This window comes from Astyanax mexicanus, chromosome 19, assembly GCF_023375975.1.
Source record: "Astyanax mexicanus isolate ESR-SI-001 chromosome 19, AstMex3_surface, whole genome shotgun sequence".
NCBI lineage: Eukaryota > Metazoa > Chordata > Actinopteri > Characiformes > Acestrorhamphidae > Astyanax > Astyanax mexicanus.
This window is the reverse complement of record NC_064426.1, coordinates 29,787,022-29,808,042: the sequence shown is the minus strand read 5'-3', so window position 1 is coordinate 29,808,042 and position 21,021 is coordinate 29,787,022. Positions and strand designations below refer to the sequence as shown.

At 41.5% G+C, this 21,021-nt stretch overlaps 1 protein-coding gene across 10 annotated transcripts in view; it reads left to right on the top strand.

Moving 5' to 3' along the window:
• The window catches only part of arhgap44a (Rho GTPase activating protein 44a), an 86,386-nt gene extending 69,727 nt beyond the window's left edge, over window positions 1-16,659 (top strand). For 2 of the 10 annotated variants that reach the window (XM_049468091.1, XM_049468089.1), the window contains 4 exons: window positions 3,155-3,715; window positions 8,636-8,778; window positions 10,492-10,869; window positions 14,752-16,659. In XM_049468091.1, the coding sequence (XP_049324048.1) occupies window positions 3,155-3,715; window positions 8,636-8,778; window positions 10,492-10,869; window positions 14,752-14,915 (1,246 nt within the window). In that variant the 3' untranslated portion in view covers window positions 14,916-16,659. Of the gene's footprint in view, window positions 1-3,154; window positions 3,716-8,635; window positions 8,779-10,491; window positions 13,556-14,751 lie in introns of those variants that run through there. The other 8 variants (XM_049468093.1, XM_049468094.1, XR_007427257.1 and 5 more) reach the window with 8 other exon arrangements.
• The last annotated feature ends 4,362 nt before the right edge of the window (window positions 16,660-21,021 follow it).

Below are 21,021 nucleotides of genomic sequence, written 5' to 3'. Positions count from 1 at the left end.
ACAATATGGAGTTACACTCACTAAAGGAACATATAAAAACATTATACTGACTTATATTAACCATGTCCAGAGGTGGAGTCAACGTCTCTGGGCTTGGACGGATAGTCAAATTCCTAAAATAGAAAAATAGAAATCTATTGTGGTCACACCATAGTAAAGATTTCTTCTGAAGTCTTTCAGTAAGGTGGTACAAAGGCCAATCCCCTCTTTTGAGACATGAATGCACTTCAAAATGGAAATTCCTCCAAATCTTAAAAACATCTACTGTACCTTGTTTGGTCAAGGTCTTTGGACTTTGGACAGTTTGGTCCGAACCAAGTAACTAAAGTAACAGGTGCAACAGTTTGGTGCCGAAAGAATAAAAAAAGGTGCCAAAGGAACTTAAAAAGAGTCTCAGTCTGGATCAACTGAGCCATGGTGTGTTCAGGTACATTTCTGCCGTGTTTCTATTTGGATGGCGGAAAACATCGGTGCGCTACTGACCGATTTAAACCCTGACAACAGTCAATCGTCAAAATAACATTTCTGTTCCCTTAAATGAGCTGCTGGTGTACCTTCACAGCATGAACACACAGGTCAGTATCTTCTGCTAAAACACACAAAAGTGCTATGCTGTTAAGATATGAATGCGCCAAAGTTAGAGTGCACCTGTCTCTTGGTTTATTTCATGTTACGCCCAAAACACACCCATGATTAATTTAGTAAATTAGTTCATGTCTTTTGCGCATTTCGAGTCGAGCAAGACATATTTTTTGCGTCCAAAGACACACCGACACACCCTAAATTCAGCTGCGCAATCCGCAACTGAACAGTGCGCTATAGATCACTAACAGCAGTATGGGTGCAACATGTTGCACTTGTGATTCCTGTATCTATAACTGTAGATTATCCTTTATTCATGAAAAGACATAAAAGGAAAGGGAATCAAATTTTGGCACCACATCTGTTTTGTTACTCCGTCTGCTGTTAAACGGTGATGATAGCCTCCATCAGTTTTTGTAATAGGTCTGGAAATCCATCCGAACCAACCAAGAAAATGTTTTCATATTTGAGTAGATCCAGACAGAGACCACCTCTTTTGTTCAGGCCAAATTGTTTTGGTTGAGACTGTGGTGCTGGCATCTGTCACACCTGAAGGTCCGGACCAAACAACGCAGATATTATTGCTATTGCTAAAGCAGCCAAATGTATACAGACACATCAAATCGGGAACATGTTTCAGGCTTTTATCCAAACAATTCAAGGTTTAAAATTGCTTCAGTAATTTCCAGAACTCTTGAATGTCCTCTAATTTCAAGATACACTTCAATAACTTGTCGCATTTAATCTACTCATCTACGTAAATCCAGTCTCTCTCTATGCTTACACTTTTTACATTTATACGTTGACTGTAATGATGTGGTGAACACTTTGCAGGTTGGTAGGAGTTGATAGTGTTGTTAGTTGCTAGTGTTTACATTAGATGTGAACATGTATGAATAGACTCCATGCTGTGGCTTAACGGTCATTTCATTCCATGAGCTACAGTCGGACCAGTGACCTGTTCTGTATAACCCACTCGCTTCTTCATCTGTGCTGTTCCATCGGTCGTCACCATCATCCTGTGGCTAAACTGCCTTGCACTCTGGGTTTGTGATGGCTGTAGGTCTGGCTGACTTTTCGCTCCTTCCCTCTCCGCGACTCTTTCAGGCTATGAAAGGGTTTTGTGTCTGTGTTCAACTGCTCTGGGTTTAGGAGCTGGACCAGGCCAGTGTGCTGGCGCTAGCGTTTTTAGCGCTAGCTCCTTCTTCCGCTAGAAAAGAGAGAGAGAGAGAGAATATGGGAACTTAAAAAGCATTGCTTTCTGAATTATTCACCAAACGCAAACTCCCTGCGATGTTCAGAGCCGAGCTTGGCTGTTTAAATGGAAAAAAGCGGTTCTGGACTTGGTGCAGTGCGCAGACACAAGGTCATTCTCAGCTCATCAGAGAGTGCTTTTTTTCCTTTTTTCTTTTTTTAATGCAGTATGTTCTGTGCTGTTTTTTTTTTTTATTATTCCTTAGTGGAATCTGAATGCTAATTCTGAGACCCGCCTCTTATTTTTAGTTTTTTTGTTTGTTTGTTTGTTTTTTTTCTCAATTTTTTTTTTTTTTTTGCTTTGGCTTCTTATTATCAGGCTTCCTGTGCGCTACGCTTCTTTACCATCGTCCCGTCCCGCAGCAACTGATCTGACTTGAATGACATCACAGCTTGACAAAGCACACACTAACAGAAACACTGCCACAGTTCTTTTTATTGGTTTTTGAGTTTTCCTTTTATTATTATTTTTATTTTTTTTGCAAGCTAAAAGGAGAGATCTGGTGTGAAATGGAATTGGGTTGTAGTGAAACATGATAGCGAGTACAAACTTTTGTCGAATAGCCCACATCCATTCACCCCTAGCACTTCAATACTGAGATTTAACCGCTATGCTAGCGATAGGGGCATAGCAATTGCCTAGAAAAAAATCTACATTTTCACACCATTAACAAGCTCAAAGTAGATCCACACTTCATTGGTAGAATTCTGAGGGCCCTGACATGTAAATGGAGTGCACAGATTAGTTTATTTAAACACTGTATTTACACATAGTACCTTCAGGTTGTTCTCCGGATGACGCCATATTGAAATTTTGAAAGCCACGATAAGTCTACTGATGGGCATGAACAAATAGGTAGGTTAGGGGAACTAATGCAAAATTAATTCTTTGGAAATGCATTAACAAATAGATTGGATTCATACATTTTCACCCAGATAACTACTGCAATGTACGTCTCTATCACTAGCATTGTAAGCCTGTTGGGAGCATCGGCTAACAGCACTGTATTTCGGAATGCTGTGGATGAACTATTCGAGGTGAGCTATTCAACAAAAGTTTGTTCTCATTATCAGGATTCACTACACTCCAAGTCCACTTTACACCAGATTTCCCCTTTAATAACTGAATGTAAGTAGAACTGTCCTGTAGCACTTTAGCCTAGCCTAGTTAGCGAGCACGGTAACCGAAGCAAGCTGGAGCTGACGAATCCACTTTTTGTCTAGTGCTGTCATCCGTGTCCGTTGTGCAGTTACTAGAGCTCTCTCTCTCTCTTTCTCTCTCTGTGTCTGCTCTCTTATTGTTTCCCAACATCTGCAGCTCGGACGAGGTGTCGCCCCACCGGCCGGACCCCTCTCATGCCTATGCGCCCCACGGGGAGGAGCGGCCGCCCCCTCCTTACCCTTCCTCCTCCTCCACTTCCTGCACCCCTCACGGCCCTCAGCACTTCTACCCCAAGCCCCCTCCCTGTGCACGCCCCGTGGCCCCGGGCCCCGAGTCCCAGCCCCCCGACTCCCCGCCCTTGCGTTGGTCCGGCTTCGGCCCCCCTGCTCACCCCATGTCCCTGCCCCAGCCCCAGCTTCACCCTCTGCCCCAGCTGCCCCCACCCTCCTCCTCTTCCTCCTCCTCTTCCTCCTCCCTCGACATCAACTCCAACCCCAAACCCAGCTGCCTGCACTTCCCCAAACATGGCCTCGCGTGCGACCCGCCGCATGCCGTCCCGCCCGACACGAACGCCTCCCCCCTCTACGTTAAAACACCCCTGGTCCTCACCCGCCACGAGGTGGTGCTCGGAAACCCCCCTAGCCTCCCCTCCTCCGGCCCCCCTCCGTGGGCCGCCTGCCCATGTGCCCGCGAGCGAGGACCCCCCAGGCTGACTAGGTAAATACCCACATGCCTGTGCCCGTCCAGAGCTAAGGTCCAAACACTAAAGCCTGAGAAGCACTGGGTTGGTAAGAAAACAAATCCAGTGAAAAATCCAGTTGGTAGATATACAGTAAAAAAGTACAGTACAATACAGTACAGTACAATATAGTACAGTACAGAGTACAGTAGAGTGGCTGATTCATACTTCTAAAGAAACTTACCAGAGAGTACCTACCCTTGGCGTGGGGTCACTAGAGCAGTGGTCCGCAGGAAGCTTCGACATGAAGTTGTAGAGGTTCCTAATGAGGTAATTCATCCCAAGCAGCTTGAATATTCTCAGATAGTTCCAGTTGATTTGCGATGGGATGGTAGAGGTGTTGATAGCACGTCAAAAAGCATCCCACACATTTTCAATCGTCAGGTCAGTTTGGCATACTGTAGTATCTTTAAATCACGCTCTTGAGACTGCAGCAGTATGTGAACGAACATTGTCCTGCTGGAATAGGGCATTACAGTGCAAGTTTGGACCAATGGTTGCATTGACAGCCCAATGTTACTTGAAGTTAATGCAGTTAAGTTAAGTCTAGCAACCAGTGGACCTAATTGTTTCTGAATGCACACTTGGTTGTTCTGTTCCAACAAGGCAATGCTTGTCCACATACTGCTGCCGAACCAAGAGCTTTGAAACTATGCCATGGGCGGCAGAAAAAACATGGCATTTTTTAATAAAGTTTAGGTTTCCGCACATGAATCGCATATGAATCGTTATTAAATTAAAAACTAATAGATTTAATAAATAAGAGCCCTTATTTATTAAATATAATAAATATAAACATATAACATGTGGACCAGTGCCCTAGAGGATCCCAATTAGCACCCAAGGCTGTAGTACATCCAGTAGCATGAGCCTCCAGACATGTACTGAACACTTGAATGGCTAGCCTTTATATTTGGAGCACCTGTCCTGCCTCAGCTACACACTGGAATGGTCAGCAGGGCTGCCGGAGTTTCCACGCTGGCTCTCTTCTTTTGAGCTTTTCTTTTTTCTTCACCCTCTTTTATTTCTATGATTATGCTCGTAGTGCTCTTTTTCAACGCCATACCTCGGATTCTGTAACATTCGCGTTGTCCAGGGAAGCCTCTCACGGGGGTTGCCTAGCAACTGAGGATGTTACTGGCTTTTAGAGAAAGTGGATCCTGCCGTAGATTAGAAATAAATACATGGATAACCCTGCATATGGTTATAGAGCTGCATATGAATGTATTTATTGGCACACCGCGAGTTGCATTTGCCTGTCATGGCTGCCTTTCTGGCTGTGTGCAGTTAGAAAGAGATTGATGCATGGGAGAAATAAAAAAAAAAAAAATAAATGGTGAAATCTGGTTAGATTCTGCTGGGTAGAGTTCAATGTCAAGGTCGATATATACATTCACCTAGAATTACATTTGGGCAGTAGGCTAATGCAATATAGATGGGAGATATTGCTCACGGTTCGGAAGTACGATAACCTATTCTCATCTTAATGTGCTTCCCTCCTCATATACAGTACAGTGCAAAAGTCTTAGGCACCTATTTCTTTCCATCATATGTAAAATAGAAAAGTGTATTTTGCTTCATTTGAATTTAGAATGATTTCAGGCTAGGAATCCACATGCTTGGTTCCAGATTTTTTCATTAATGTCCTTAAAGCTAGACAATAAAATAGACAATAAATACTGTTGCATGCATAGAATTACGATTGACATACATCAGCATTATTGCAGTATTGCATTAATACAGTATTATTTGTGTTTAGCAAATAGTGCAGGCTAGTGTTCAAGGATTCAAGGATTCAAGCAGACATAAGTAGAAAAAACTACTAGTGAAAAGTGACATTTTCAAATAATTTGTATTTCCAAAAGGTTCACTTCTGCACAAATTACTCATTAAATGAGGTATTGCACTGTTGATGTTTTTTATTGAGATTATTGAGTAAAAATCCACAGTGCAGGCTAAAAAAAGTAAGTGAACTCTTGAATTCACTAACCTGTAATAGTGTATTTTGCTTCATTTGATTATAGAATGATTCCAGAACCAGTTTAATGCAGTAAAAATGAACAAAATGTGGTTGACGTGGTTTGAGCTAGGAATCCATATGCTTGGTTCCAGTTTTTTTATTAATGTCCTTAAAGATAGACAATAAAATAGCCTGTGTAACAGCACTGTTCATGTCGCTAGCCTAACGCTAGCTAACGTGTCGCTAATGGCAGCAGATCGGCAGTTGAAAAGGGAAAACTTCCATGATTTCTTTATTTAATAAAGACATATTCTGGTTTGTATTCTGTCAAGACAGAATATGTTTCAGTGGAAGGTTTGTTGAGACATAACTAACTTTTATAACTATATAAATATATTCTTCTTGAAACTTTATTCCTTTAAACATGTTTCTAAAGCTTAAATATTGATAAAAATATGCCATACCAGCATTGCAGACTAAACTTGCTGTACAGTTCCTGCAGCTCCGCATGACACTTCCGGAATTCTTTCCACCTCAGCTTTGTTTTCATGCAGGAATTTTTCAAAATGGCGACCGATATTAAATAAACCTATAGGTTTGTAGGTTTAAGGATCAGACCAGTCAATGTGAAAAGAGTTATTTAATAGTTTGCAACTGTATTTTTCTCAGGTGCCCTTTTCACTGTACTGTATATATATATATATATATATATATATATATATATATATATATATATATATATGCAGACTGCTACAATGACACTTGTACAAAATTTATCAATTTAAAAACGAACATTTCTGATATATCGACCAGGTTTGTTTGTTAGCTTGCATTGTGTTGGGTATTTTATTGTCGTTACTTTATGAAACTCTATAAAGATAATAGACACGCCTATGTACATTATATACCTTGTGGTACTTATTGTTTTTACCTATTTAAGTTGTTTTTTTGTGGATCTTGGCCTTGCTTGGTTATTTATCAAAATTATGGTTAAGCTACATTAGTCATATACTAATATACAGTAATTCTAACAGATGCAGCCCTAGATTACACTGGTTTTGATGCAGTTTGGTGCAGTAGTTCCACAGGTTGTGTTTAGAGGTTGTGGCAATGTCAGAAGGATGCAGCGTGAGGCGCTTTCTAGCCTCGGGCTCCCGCGGACGGCAGCGTGAGATCTCCCAGTTAGAGTTATTAGAAGCAAGGCAGCATGAGCCATTATCCTGATTGTATTCTCTGTGTCTGAGAACAAGCTTGCCTGATAGAGTCTCCCTCCCCCCCCCCATCTCCTTCCATGAGTCTTCATTCAGATGTTCTCCATGTAGAGCTGAAAGAATCGCCGAGATTAAGCCGTCCTCACAGCTGTAGATGTAGGAGACAGGGTGCTGTAGACTTTAGTAGGCCTGTCAATGTGAAGAAGAGCCTCCACATACCCACCCTGTTATATTATAGATAAACAGTGTGCCTGTGTGTGTGTTGGTGTATGTGTATGTATGTGTGTGTGGTAGAGTTGTGGGTAGGTGGGTGGGTTAGTGGGCGGCTGGTTGGTTTGCACAAGGACTCTCTATTCCCTTCTTGCTAATGCATGTGAATAGGCCTGTCACGATAATTGTTTTTATGGAAGATATACTGTATTATAAGAGAAATTAATGCAATAAACAATATTGTTTTCATTTTTAAATCATAATTAAGCTTAACATTTTGGTGACCTTCTTGTTTCTAAGGAAAGATCAGACACAGCAGTGCTGCTGGAGTTTTTAAACACACACAGTCAGTCCACACACTTTCTCCTCTATTAGATACTCCTGCCTAGAGCTGCACCATCTTGTAGGGCATTTTCACACTAGTACTATTTGGTCCGGTTAAAACGGACTCTGGTTTGTTTGTACTTTTAGTGCAGTAATCGCACTCGGGTGCAGATCAAACCAACCGGACCGAGATCAACTAGTGGAGGCTCCAAACGAATTCTGGAGCGGTTCAAATATATATATATATATATATACTTCTTTTATTTGAGCTAAACTGCTGATAAGGTGCAGTTTAATCTGATATATTAGCCAGATAACGCTAATTACCGCAGCTGTGAAAAAAAAGCTGTCTCTGCTGCTCCATGCTGTTTACATGCACTGTCTGTGCTGCGTTCACTGCTGGAACACAGAATCTTTTAGTTGTATTTACTTTCTTGCTCCCACGCCAGATAGCTCGGACCAATTAGGTGCATTTAGGTTTATGTCTGTGTGAAACCAAACCAAACAGAGGGAAAAAACACTACAAATAAATTAACAATACAAACTCATTAACTGATCCGAACCATAGAAAACATCTACAGGTGTGAAAATGCCTGTAGATAATATAAATTCAGAGATAGAAGCTCTGTGGAGAGCCTGCAAGGAGCAAATGTTGCCCATCACCATGTTACCTGATACAGAGGAGTGATCTAGAGTAGGACATTGCATACAGGATGCTGGTGGTGGACTACTCTCAATCCAGCAGTGACACTGAGATGTTTAAAAACTCTAGCAGCACTGCTGCTGTGTCTGATTCACTCATACCAGCACAACACACATTAACACAACACAAATATTTGAGGTAATTTTCAATATTGTATAATAAATTGATAATGTGATTATCGTGACAGGCCTACATGTGAGAAATAGAGTACATTCCTCTCATTAATTTGGATTATACATGAATTTTACATGGATTTCACACGATTCTACATGATTGGCACGCATTAAATTAATACACATCCCCTCCACCATCATTTGGAGAGTGATCTAGTCTTATTTTGGCACAGTGTGATGGTGCGAGGAGGCAGAATACGCTTCGCTCGAGCTGCACGACTAGTCCTTGTGCACTCTTCCTCCTCATCACGGGAACGGGAATGGGTATGGGTGGGTGTAGGTCGCTGGCAGGCCGTCACGTTTCTGTCTCTCCCCAGCACACTGAAGAGCAAGGAGCTCTCGCCTGTGATCGGCCATAAGGCTGTGCAGGTAGCAGGACCAACAGTGCCCCCTGTAGGCCAGCAGAGCAACAGCCAATCGCCGCACTCGGCTGAGCACAGCCCACACACCCTGCGCAAAGGTCTGTCCCGCATGGTTTATTCTTTAAAGAAACAGTGAAGCATTCAGAATCCAATTTACACTTTCAGCCTCGTGCCAAATGCAGTTAAAGGAATAGTTCACTGAAAATTCGAATGAACCTGGTGCATCATTTATTAAAGATGTAGTAGATCTGCCAAGACTTGTTTGTGTCTAAAGTTGGCTTATCAAGTTAAAGAAACTTAGACAATTCTAGACAAAGTATAATAACAATAAACACTGTAATTAGGCAGTAAATAGCACCAGTTATATTTCTAATATATTATCTAAATGGGTCAATAACACCATGATACCTGTCAGAACTGCATTATTTTCAGTTAAATGTTTATTTAATTGTTATTTTACATGTAATAACCGTGTAACACTACTGATGACTTGTGGTTAAACTTTAAAAGAAGGGTACAATACTTATCAGTACTTGCAACAAAATAATTATCTCAAATAATGATTCATTCACAGTTTAAATGAAAAAATACCAACTTTCATACCTGGATAAGTTTTGGAAAAATAAAAATACCAAAGAGTTTTTAAAAAGTCATGTAAATTTGCTCTACACATCTTTGTGTTTTCGTTTATCGACTGAAAAAAATGCATTTTTTAAAATAATTTAATATTTGGGCAAATCCATTCCTTCACACATTAGCTAACTTGCGGAGTGGGGTCCTACTCCAACTGGAGTTTTAGCTGAGCTATAACTGTAAAAAGAGAAATGCTAGTTTAAGGCTGTCTGACTTAATTAAGACAAACATACGGCCTAAGCTTAAAGACCTGGATGTGCAAAAAATGCAGAAATGTTATACAGCGAGTAAAATATTAGTAGATATTGCTGACCTTTCCTCAACATCAGACAATTTTAATTTAGCTGATCATGATAATATGCAGCAAATGCATGGAAAGGTCATGAAAAAAAGTAATAGAAATGTATTGGTTAAAAAGTGTATGAACCCTGTTCATTGAGACAACAGGTTTTAGCTAATGTATCATTAATCAATAATTACTAAAGACATTACTTAACCATTTAATAATGTTCATTACTGTAAGTACTGTAAATCTTAAAGAGATGTGTGAGCAGTTGGATGTTAAAATTAGCCTGTTAAAAATACCTATACAGTATTTAACTGACACTGACACAGAAGTACGCACTCAAAAAAGGCCTGATCAAAACCACGTCCAGATCATCTAGATCTTTATGTGTTTGGCACAGACAGATTGATGTGATTTAGAACACAGTATGAGTTTAATGTAAGTTAAGAAACTTTTGCAAATATCTTTAAATCTTAGACATGGTGTCTATAGCTATGAATTGCATAAATTGCAAGAGTTACATAGTTGATTGTTAAACTTACATTACTTCTTCTAATATGTATTTCCATGTATTACATATATCAGTGCACAAGACATACTGGCATGCAAAATTTTATGGGACAGAAGCTAAAATTGTCTTGTCCCAAAATAAAAACAAGCTTAAGACTTGGCTGATCAACTGCATTTGGGGTAAAAGCAATTTGTTTTATTTATTTTTTTTAGTTTTCAACAAACTATTTCTTAAGTCTGCTTAATAAAATTTAATAATCAGTTACATTATTAATCTGTGCCAATAAATTACCAAGCAACCTGTATCTCTCTGAATAACATCCTTTAAATCTGACTTCTTCTTCTTTTTTCTTCTTTCTCTCTCTTTTTTCCCCCCCGACAGCCTCGAAGAAGCTAGCCCCCGTGCCGCCCAAGGTCCCGTACGGCCAGTCAGGGGGGATGTCAGACCAGTCCACAGGTCAGCCGTCACCGGTCAGCCTGTCCCCCACTCCCCCGAGTACCCCTTCCCCGTACGGCCTGGGCTGCCCCCCAGGGCACGCGCCCGCCTCCTCCCCCGGGCAGGCCCCACTCGGGACCCCCCACTCCCTGTCCTCTCCCCCGTCTCTGACCGGTACGCTCACCAAGTCGCGGCCCACCCCCAAGCCCCGGCAGAGACCCAGCCTGCCCCCTCCGCAGCCGCCCACTGTCCCCCCCACCGCCCCCCAGCCCATGGAGCAGGGCCTGCTGGACGGATTGTCCCCCGGGGAGAGCATGTCCACAGGTAAACATGTCTCTGTGGCAACAGCACGAACGGGAGGACAGCATCCCTCTCTCAAACTGTCTGTCTCACCGTCCTACGCAGGCAACGGACTGTGAGGACCCTCGTCCCCCGTCAGATCTGAAGGGATTTCCGTTCTGTATATTTTGTTGATTATGATGATTTCTAAGCTGATTTCTGAGTGTGAGGTGCCTTTTAGATTCAATTCAGTTGCCTTGAAGCTCAGAGTTTTTAGCACTGTAGCATTTTAGCATTTAGCGGAAACAGTATTAACGGTAAGGTCAAGCACTTGATCAAAGGAATGTAAAGGGAATGTACTTAGGGTGCTTTCACACCAACCTCGTTTGGTCCGAACCAAAATAGCAGGTGTGAAAGGTGCCGTGAACCACGATCCAGATCTACTGACGGAACCGTGGTCCGGTTGTGGTCATGGTCATGGTCCGCAGCGTAAAAGCACTTTTCTAGAAGGAAGCTAAGGCAGGCTATCATATTTTTTTAAAGCAGCAGTCCATAAGATTTTTCCTTTTACGTTAAAAGCAGTTAGGAGGGGATACAATATTCTATCTAGTTTATTTAATGATATTGAAGTCTTATCTTCATTTTAAAAACACAGTGGTCTGGTAGGTTCGCTGGATGTAATTGCTCTCTATGTTTTGACAGTATTTAAATGTATTTATATTAACCTGCATTAAAGGTATTCTTCCATATGCTCTGTGCAATTACACATTCTCACCAGAAAGGTCTTTAAATCCCTATCTTCGCAAACTTACGGACTGCTGCTTTAAACAATGCAGGAAAAAATATCAAAAATACGGAACAGTCTTACTGAATTCTACTGAATTCTGAGTCCCCTCTACATTCATGTGCACGCTTGTCACGCAGCATCATGATGAAAGCTTACACAACAGTTACACTCATGACTGCTGTATCTACTGTGACTGTAGATTAACCCTTATTTATAAAGAATCTTAGGGTAATCGGTAATAGGTTTAAAATTATAATTTTGCTGTGTGACACACATGTCTGCGAAGGGGAGGCAGATTTTGACAGGGAGGCAGAATTTGGCACAACACACAGAAAGGCAAAACAACTCCCCAAACAACACAGAGCACTCTTCAAACCAATCAAAGTCAAAAATGGGGAGACTTAGTCAATAAACTACAGTGTGAAACCAAAACTAACCGGAAACAACGTACAGCATACAATGTAGCAAACATATGGTCCAGACCTTCAGGTGTGAAAACGCTCTGAGACATCCAGGACCTTTAGGTTAACGGGTATCAGTCAGGAAAATCTCTCCACTATTGTCAGACTCTGTTTTCTAGATAATGCTTGTGGTCTGTGTTATCATTCTAGTGGGCAGCTGTGTGGGCACTGACTCTATGTTCTCTCATGTGAGCCTCTGAGGTGTGTCTGTCGGTCATTCTCCTGATCACTCTGATTGATGTATGACTTTTTTGTCCCCTGCCATCGTCGTGCACCTTTGCAGCTGTGTGAGGCCAGGCACTGAGTGTGGGCTAAGTGTGAGGGGGACGTTTAGGGTAAGCCAGAAACCTACTGCACTGCTGCGCCCCACGCCGTAGCCTCATCTCACACCGTCGGGCCCGGTGCTGTGGCTGAGTCCGGGGGCCTGCCGCAGCCTGTTCCCTCTCTACATTACGCCAGCTCTCTCATACTCACACTCTCAACCAGGGCTGCCCAGCTCCGGTCCTTGAGGTCTTTAGTCCAGCCTGGTTTGGGGGGGTTTCTCAATATTTAGCACATCTGATTCAAATAAATAAACTCAGCCGGTTTATGTACCATTTGAAAATTTTGTGATGGAAAGTTTTGTGGGAAATGGATCAGTTATTTGGGTTTTTTGGGTTTTGGAGTACTTTAAAATGCAGCATTACACACTGACAAAAAGGGACGTTTTCTGAACCTCCTATATTTCTCCTATAGTTTAAATATATCTCAAACATTTTCCTTGTAATGTAAATCTCCATTAAAAATGCTGTGTTGTCAAAGACATGGCTTAAGCCCTGTCTGTTAAACTTTTCCATATGATATAACTCAATGTAGAGTGTCACATGTATAAATTAAATACAGCTCTGAAAAAAATAAGAGACCATTTAAAATTATTAAAATGAAATTTCTGTGATTTTACCAAATTGAAAATCTCTTATCAATCAAGAGGAATCAAGAGGAAGATGGATGATCACAACCTTCAAACCAAGCTAAACTGCTTGACGTTTTGCACCAGGAGTGGCTTGAATTATATAAGATTGAATTATATAAATTATACAACAATAATCTGTAGACCTGTTGGTGTTTACTGATACGATAAAGATAAAAGGCAGCAGTTATTGCAAGTGAGTAAAACTTGCACACCATCATTGTTACATAAAAAGTTTCTCACTTTTTGAAAGAATTTGTGTCTGGCCGTTATTCTATACAGAGAATAGCTTAAAAAAAGACTTGGATTAAATTAATTGTACATTGACTACCAAGTAAAGAATGTTTTTTTTAACCCTATAAAGGGGCTGTTTTGAAGGAGATGCAAATTTTATGTGTGACAACGATGATATGTATTTAGAGATTTAAATGTATCTAACATAAGTTATGGAGTGTTTTTTTTTCACCATGATTTTTTTTTAAAAGGCAGTAAATACAAATAGTTGTCAGAATTCTTGAAATTAAAGATTTAAAGTTTATTGGTTATCAGGCCATGCCATATTATCTCATGTATTAAATCTTAAATTAGCCCATCAATAGATACCAGGTTACATAAGCGTGAGCTGGGAAATCTCCAAACTGAGCTGGACTCTGGACTTCTGGAACCAGAATGGTCACCCCTGCTCTCTCTCTCTCTCTCTCTCTCTCTCTCTCTTTTTCTCTTCGTGGAGCTGTCTGCCGCTGCCTCATTCTGTCCGTGTTCAGTCTGTGCATGGTGTTGGGATTGGCCTGTGCATGGCTTAACGGACCTTCCAGAGGGCCCCACACACATTGCCAACGTCGTTGCTTTCTGACGTCCATCGTAACGCCCTTGCCCCCCCTCCCCCCTTTGATCCCACTCCCTCTCCCCTTCAGACTTCTCCCCTAACAGCTATGTGGCAGCTCCTCCTCACTGCGTGGGTGGGCCCAGGTAAACCCCGCCCTCTCTCTGAGCCAGGCCCTCTTTTCGAGCAATTCTGAATACCCCCCCCATTCCTCTTTCACTTGCTGTGAATTCGCTGTGCGTGTCCATCTCATTCTTACACAGGGGAGGTCATCACAATCAGAACCCAGGCCACACAACGGCGGCGGCTCCTCAGAGAGCTGCGTTCCAATCAAGCGGCGAGATTCGCACTGTCCCGTCTGCCTCGCTTTATGCTCATCCCATTGTCTATGTGTCTAAAGTATTATGGTCAGTGTGGTGGAAATTAATTGAGAAAAATGGTAGCAACAATTATTTAAGCCGATTTTATAGCTTTGGGCAGCAGAAGACGACTCTAGAGCGACTCTAGAGCAGCCGGCGTGTCCAAAGAATAAGTGTGACAGAATCCCTGTGTAGAGAATGTTAGGGAACAAGCCCTCTCTTCAGCCTTCTCCTTCAGCGAGTCGCATTATATACAGTATTCAACCAACCGTCCAGTGTTGGCTTGTCTACCAATCATGAGCCTCGAACTGAACCTGCTCTTCCTTCTTCTCTCCTTGTCTTTCTTCTTCACCAATCATCAACATGATCATAATCATCATCATCACCCTCATCACCACATCCTTTCCCCCACACTCGTTCCACTCCCCCACACTCCACTCCACTTCCATCCGTGTCTGTCGTTCTCGTTACCCTTAACCATTAATCGTTAACTACCTCATCTCATTCTTCCATCACCTCCACCGCCAACTCCACCTTCATTATATCAGCAGATCTCTTCAGCTTGGAAATCCCCTCCATCAATGTCAATCTGGACAGCCTGCTGGACGAGTTCAGGGTGGGTGCGCCCTGCCGGAGCTCCATGGCCGTGGCTGACCACTCTCCAGAGAGGGAGCCCTTGACCGAGGAGGAGTCCCAGAGCACCACGCTATAACCCCTGAGCCCAGCCAGCAGCAGCAGCCCAGCCCAGTCCACTCCAGTCAAGGCCAGCCCAGGCCATCCCTGCCATGCCAAGCCCTGCCAAGCTCACCTGCTTACCTTCTGCTGAGGCCCTGCCAACCGCCAGCAGGCCTCCTCCACCAGCTACCAAACCCCCAACCTCAACCGCTCTCCCTGCTTCCCCTGCTTCCCCGCACCCCTCTCCATTGGAACTGGATCCCACGCCCCAACCAACCCTTCCTGACAACCAACCAACCAACAAAACATTCACACACCACACAACATACGCACGCCTGCGCCAACCTTCTCACCGATAAGTAGATAAATAACAAATAACAATCAACGATACGTCTATTAATGATAACATCTTCTGTACACACAACTCACAACTTGTGCCATAGCAGAAACCAAGGACGGAGGACTTTACAGGACTTACGGAATGTTGCCGATTGAGTTTCGTGGACGTTTGTGTATTGTGGACGTTTGTGCCACGCTTGTTTTCTCTCTGGTCGATTCTGCTTTTTTTCTTTCTGCCTTACAATCGGAGCCTGACGTTTATAAAAAAAAAAAAAAACGCAATACAGTGGGACACGGAAGTTGGTGTTTGTTTGCTGCCTCTAAAGGAACCTCATATTCTTTTCTCATGCTGGGAAGCATGAGATCGAAGCGCCTCCCTATTGCGAGAGAGGGTAGCACTTGCCCGTTAATCTTTACAGGGTCCAAGGAGAGGAGGTAGGACGGTGTCATTCATTTTTATGCTGTAGATGAACTGAAAACGTGAAGCATGCAGAGTTTATTTGTCTAGTTTTACAATGCTGAGGCCTCATTTGGCTCTTTTACTCTAGCTCTCTCCTGCTTTCTCAAGCTCTGTCTCTATGTCTCCCTCTCTCACACTCTCTTTTCTTTTTCTCTCTCAATATCGCTCTCTGATGTGCACGCAGAACTATAGGTACACACACCACTGCTTTGGCCTAGACAATAGCACCACCACTCGTACCGATGACTTCTGAGGGAAATTTGATTTGAAGTCAACGGTGTAGAGACTGAAATGTGTCTAGCACACTCATCCAGTCTAGCACATGATTAAAAAATGTTATCAGAAGGTTGCTAACACTAAACACTAACACTGAGACACAAGTAGACACAACAAAACGAGAGCTCACAAGGTAGATATTGGTTTGTTGTTGTTGTTTTGTCTGGAGCTCCTCAAGCTCTTCTCGAGTTCTCCTGAAAGCTCTCCTGAAAATACTTCAACTTAACCTGAAGGTCAGTGGTACGCAATCTGCGCTTTTAAAAAAAAAAAAAATTACCAGCTGCAAATCTCACGGCCAGTTGACACTGACTGGTAAAGAGAGGTAAAACCATTACGACATTATATATTTTGTGCCTCCCAATGCAGAGACTCCATTCATTCATCTATCAGGACTTTATTGAAGATCAGTGACAGGTTCCGCTCCAGTGTAAATACGAAGACTGTACATAAAGATCTGTAGATACGTGTTAATGAGAGGACAGATGTAAAGGCAAATATGAATTCTATATTCATATGTGTGACATGCCATATTTATCTTGTATAGAGATAACAAGTTCTATGATAACTGAGTATTATTTTGTCCCTGAATACTTGTTGCCAGATTCCCAGAGAGTGAGTGACTGAGTGAGCTTTTGCACTTTTGTAAGCCATGAACACTAACTGTAATAATATGTGAATGCGAAATATGTAAAAAAAAATGAGGGGGGGGGGGAGTCTCAGCAGAGTTGAACCCTAGAGAAATCTGAACCGTTCCTTTTTATTTCAGGTCTCGTACAGCCTTAATTGAAACAGAAAAAAAACAGAAACAGTACTGCACAACTACATTATCATTATTTGTCATAAGAGAAAATACATAAAGTATATAACATACGTAAAACATATTTATTGCTGCAAATGGGCAACATTTGTACATTTTACTTCTGCAAACTGGAGACTGGATTGGATTGAAATGGACCTGTTTTGCGGATGCGGCGTACTTCCTCCCGAGGGGTCATTAAACAAATAGCAGCAGCCGCTAATGTACACAACTTATACAGGAATCATCTCAGGCCCAGCGCACATGTTTTCAGATATTTTTATGATGTAGATTGTCCTCTGTTATTTTAAAAAGCTTCACAAGATTTTAAAGCAGTCTCTGTTTTCAGTTTTTATGAGTCAACATGCAGAAAATACTAATATCACAGTGTTAACTTGTTTGTTTTCAATTAACAACTCAGTTTCCTGTTCTATTACATTGTGACCGAATGTCCTAGGGCCCTATTTTACACCCTTTTCCAGGCACGTTGCGATACGCGATTGCTATCTTACACCCTTGCGAACAACCTATTTTCACATCTTGCGCCTGCACCGTTAAATTAGCAACGATTAGCAATGGAGTTTACAAATATATCTGCGCTAATGAGTGTGGTCGTCTGGAAGTGTGGTGTGTTCAGGTACATTTCTATTGTGTTGCTATCTTGGCAAAGGAAAACACAGGTGCGCCATTGACTGCTTAGAACCCTGACAACAGTCAATTCCTATCTTAACTACGCATATCGTTACGATAGCAAAGACACACTGACACGCCCTAAATCAAGCTGCACGGTGCACAATAGATCGCTAAAATAGGGCCCTTAGACTTTGATTTTGAATAGAAAATATATGATTTCACCACTTTAACTGATTAAAAAGGTAGGTGATTCAGAGTCAATTGCATTGACATTGCAAAGTCATATGTTAAAAATGTATTATTTTTATGGGATACAGATCAAAATTTTGAGTCTCTGTGTGTCTGTCTGAACAAAGAGATTTTCAGACAAAGAGGAAAACTGCATTTATCCTGCAAAAATATCTGGATACATGTGGATGGGCCTTAGTGTTTCTGCCTTCTCTCAGAATAGTTTTGGATTAGGCCTGCACAATATACAAATAATACACGTATTGTGATTATACATCATATTCCTGTCAGAATATTATGATCACCTCCTTTTTTCTACCCTTTTTTGGGCCATATACAGTAGGGACACTTCGCAGTTCTTTAACTGTAGTTTTTCAATGGTCTGGACCCCACAGGACCACCACAGAGCAGCTACCATCAACATACTCATTTCATTTTGGTGGTGGGTCATTCTCAGCACTGCAGTGACACTAGGATGATGGCGGTGATGGTGTGTTTATTGTGTGTGTGTGTGTAAGAGTGGACCAGACACGGCAGTGCTGCTGGAGTTTTTAAACACCACAGTGTCACTGCTGAACTAAGAATAGTTACATACATAAATTGATTTCCTCACAGAAACACTCATGTGTAACTGATACTGGTCAACCACAAAGCACAAATTGAGAAGTAGTGTGATTGGGTGCGTGCATGACTCATTTGCATATTGCAGCTTTATGCGTAACCCTTTTTGCAGTGGCTACACTCTTAAAAATAAAGACAGAAAATGCTAAAAACTTGGTTGTTTGAGTAATGCCATAGTAGAAACAAATGGGCTTCTCTGGGATCTGGCATAGCTCAACAAATCTTTTGGAGCATTTTTTGTGGAGTGTTATATTTTTACAAGTGCAGTATCTGTAAACAAATACTGTGTATACAGCTCTGGAAAAAATAAGAGACCACTTAAAAATGATGAGTTTCTTTGATTTTACCACATTGAAAACCTCTGGAATATAATCAAGAGGAAGAAGGATGATCACAAGCCATCAAACCAAACTGAACTGCTTGAATTTTTTTGAGGAGAGGCGTAAAGTTGTCCAAAAGCAGTGTGTAAGACTGGTGGAGGAGAGCATGCCGAGATGCATGAAAACTGATTAAAAAACAAGGTTATTGCACCAAATATTGATTTCTGAGCTATTAAATGTTGTCAGTAGTTTATAGAATAAAATAACAATGTTCATTTTACTATACGTATAAATAGCAAAATCAGAGAAACTGATTCAGAAACTGAAGCGGTCTCTTCATTTTTTCCAGAGCTGTATATATAAAAATATTGTGCAGCCCTACTCTGGGTGAACGCAGGGAATTGCAGCCAGAAGAATGCAGTTGATTGGTTTAGATTTGGCCAGTAAGACTTCTGTTAGTTTTCTGCTGTTTGCTGTGTCTAAAGGAACGAACAAGGGCAGGGAGGCTGTGAATGGTGTCTGAGAAAGTGCAATTACACTCCGTTCTGTTACTAACCTCGCTGGAATCCATTAATGAGAGCCTGACTGTGCAAGATGCCCAAACGTCATGGCTTTTGTTTTTCTCCGTTTTTACTCCTTTCTTTGACTGGGTATTCGTTGGTGTACTTCAGGGACAAGAGGACTTCTTTGCTGAAATGTATGGTATGCCTCAGTGTGCATTCTCGATTACTTCTATTATGATGATTATTGGTGACTGAGTACTCTTTTTAATAGTTGTAGTGATTATTCAATGATAATTGCAAGTGCCCTCACAATAGATATTTATGTCCTGAAGCTATTGGTGAGTTTTGTGTGTGTGTGAGTGTGTGTGTGTGTGTGCGTGTGTGTGCGTGCACTTATTTTCGTCCGTGCTGGTTTCTTCAGTGTTCTACGAAGAGGCAAGAGGTGTGCATCTGAAAAATTCAAGAGTGGTGACTGAATGTGATTGAACCTTTACTCCTGACCCTGTGCTGAGGTAAAGGCTTTGTCAGTACCTTCTAGCAGCTGCAATAGACGCATGGTTGGTTCATTTTTTATTTAGGCGACACTTTTGCGGTTCATTCGTCCTCGCTGCCAGTTGTTTTTGAATGCTTGTACAAATGTTGATGGACCAAGGGAGGGGATTTACATATGAATGCACATGTCTGTCGGTCAGTTTCAGAGATTATCATTATCGGCAGTCAGCGGCATGCTATTTCTGAGGCCAGAATGACGATGAGTTATTGTGTTATTGTGTACAGCTGCTGTAATCGCTGAGTACTTAGACATACAGTACCTGGATAGTTTCAATCACAAAGTTCTGTGTTTAAATCTGCAAGGATCTAAAACAGCAAGGATTGTTCACCAACCGTTGCCAACTGTTTGTTATAAAACAAAGGTAGTTTAAACTGTGGCTAATGGTTGGCTATCTTTTAGATAGGCTAGAGATATACTTGCTGTCAACTGCGCATTTGTATAGGCATGATGACTGCATTAAGTATACTGCATCCTGCGTTTGAATCAGAGTGTTTTGATACACTCCTTTGAAGTCCGTATCAAAATGGGGGAAAAAACACACGACTGTCCCAAAATGTTTCAAATCATTTAATGAGTTTTTTACAGGCCTAAGAAAGTGCAAGAAACTGATCTGAGATCATAATGTTTCGTCCTCAAATGTTTCTAAATTACATTTAAAAATCTGATCCCTGATCTCAGAACTGTGTTTGTTATCAACACGACGCATGTCATAAGATCTGAAAAGCATTGCAACTGATTTGTATTTTGAGGTGGAAGAAAAACACACATGCATTGTATTGCTTTATTATTTATTTCTAATAATTTGTCAAACCCTTAAAATTTGTGAAACTGAAGGATCTCCTAAAGACAAACAGGTAAAGTGCCTCTGCCTGATTGTCCACCAGATGTCACTGTGGTGGATGATGATTTAAATTTGAAAATTTCACAAGATCACAAGATCTAATTTAAACTGGTTTATTTGATTAAATCTCCCAAAAGCTCCAATTTGCCATCACTACTGGTGCGTCGGTTGTGCGCCTCTTTAGAAATTAATGCGACACACCCATAAGTTTCCATACACATTGAAACAGTAGGAGCAGTGCAGGCACTCGGTCTGTCCTTGCTATTAAAGCAAGTGGAGACCTCTAGTGGAAGCCTCCAGTAACACGTGTAGCACATGTACTTATTGTACGTTAACAGTGCAGTCGGTTGTCTACTCTAGTGCATGTTCAAACAGCAAGTATATCTCCAATAGCCTATTATTTCATTTGACCTGCAGCCTGTCAAACTTCAAACAGGCCAAAATCCAACAACACTCTTGCGTAAACTGATTCCCTTATGATCAGGGATTAATAATTAAGCAATAGAGCTTTCACACACCTCTCTCGTATTCTATGGCTTCCATTTTTACCAATACAAACCATAGAATCTGATT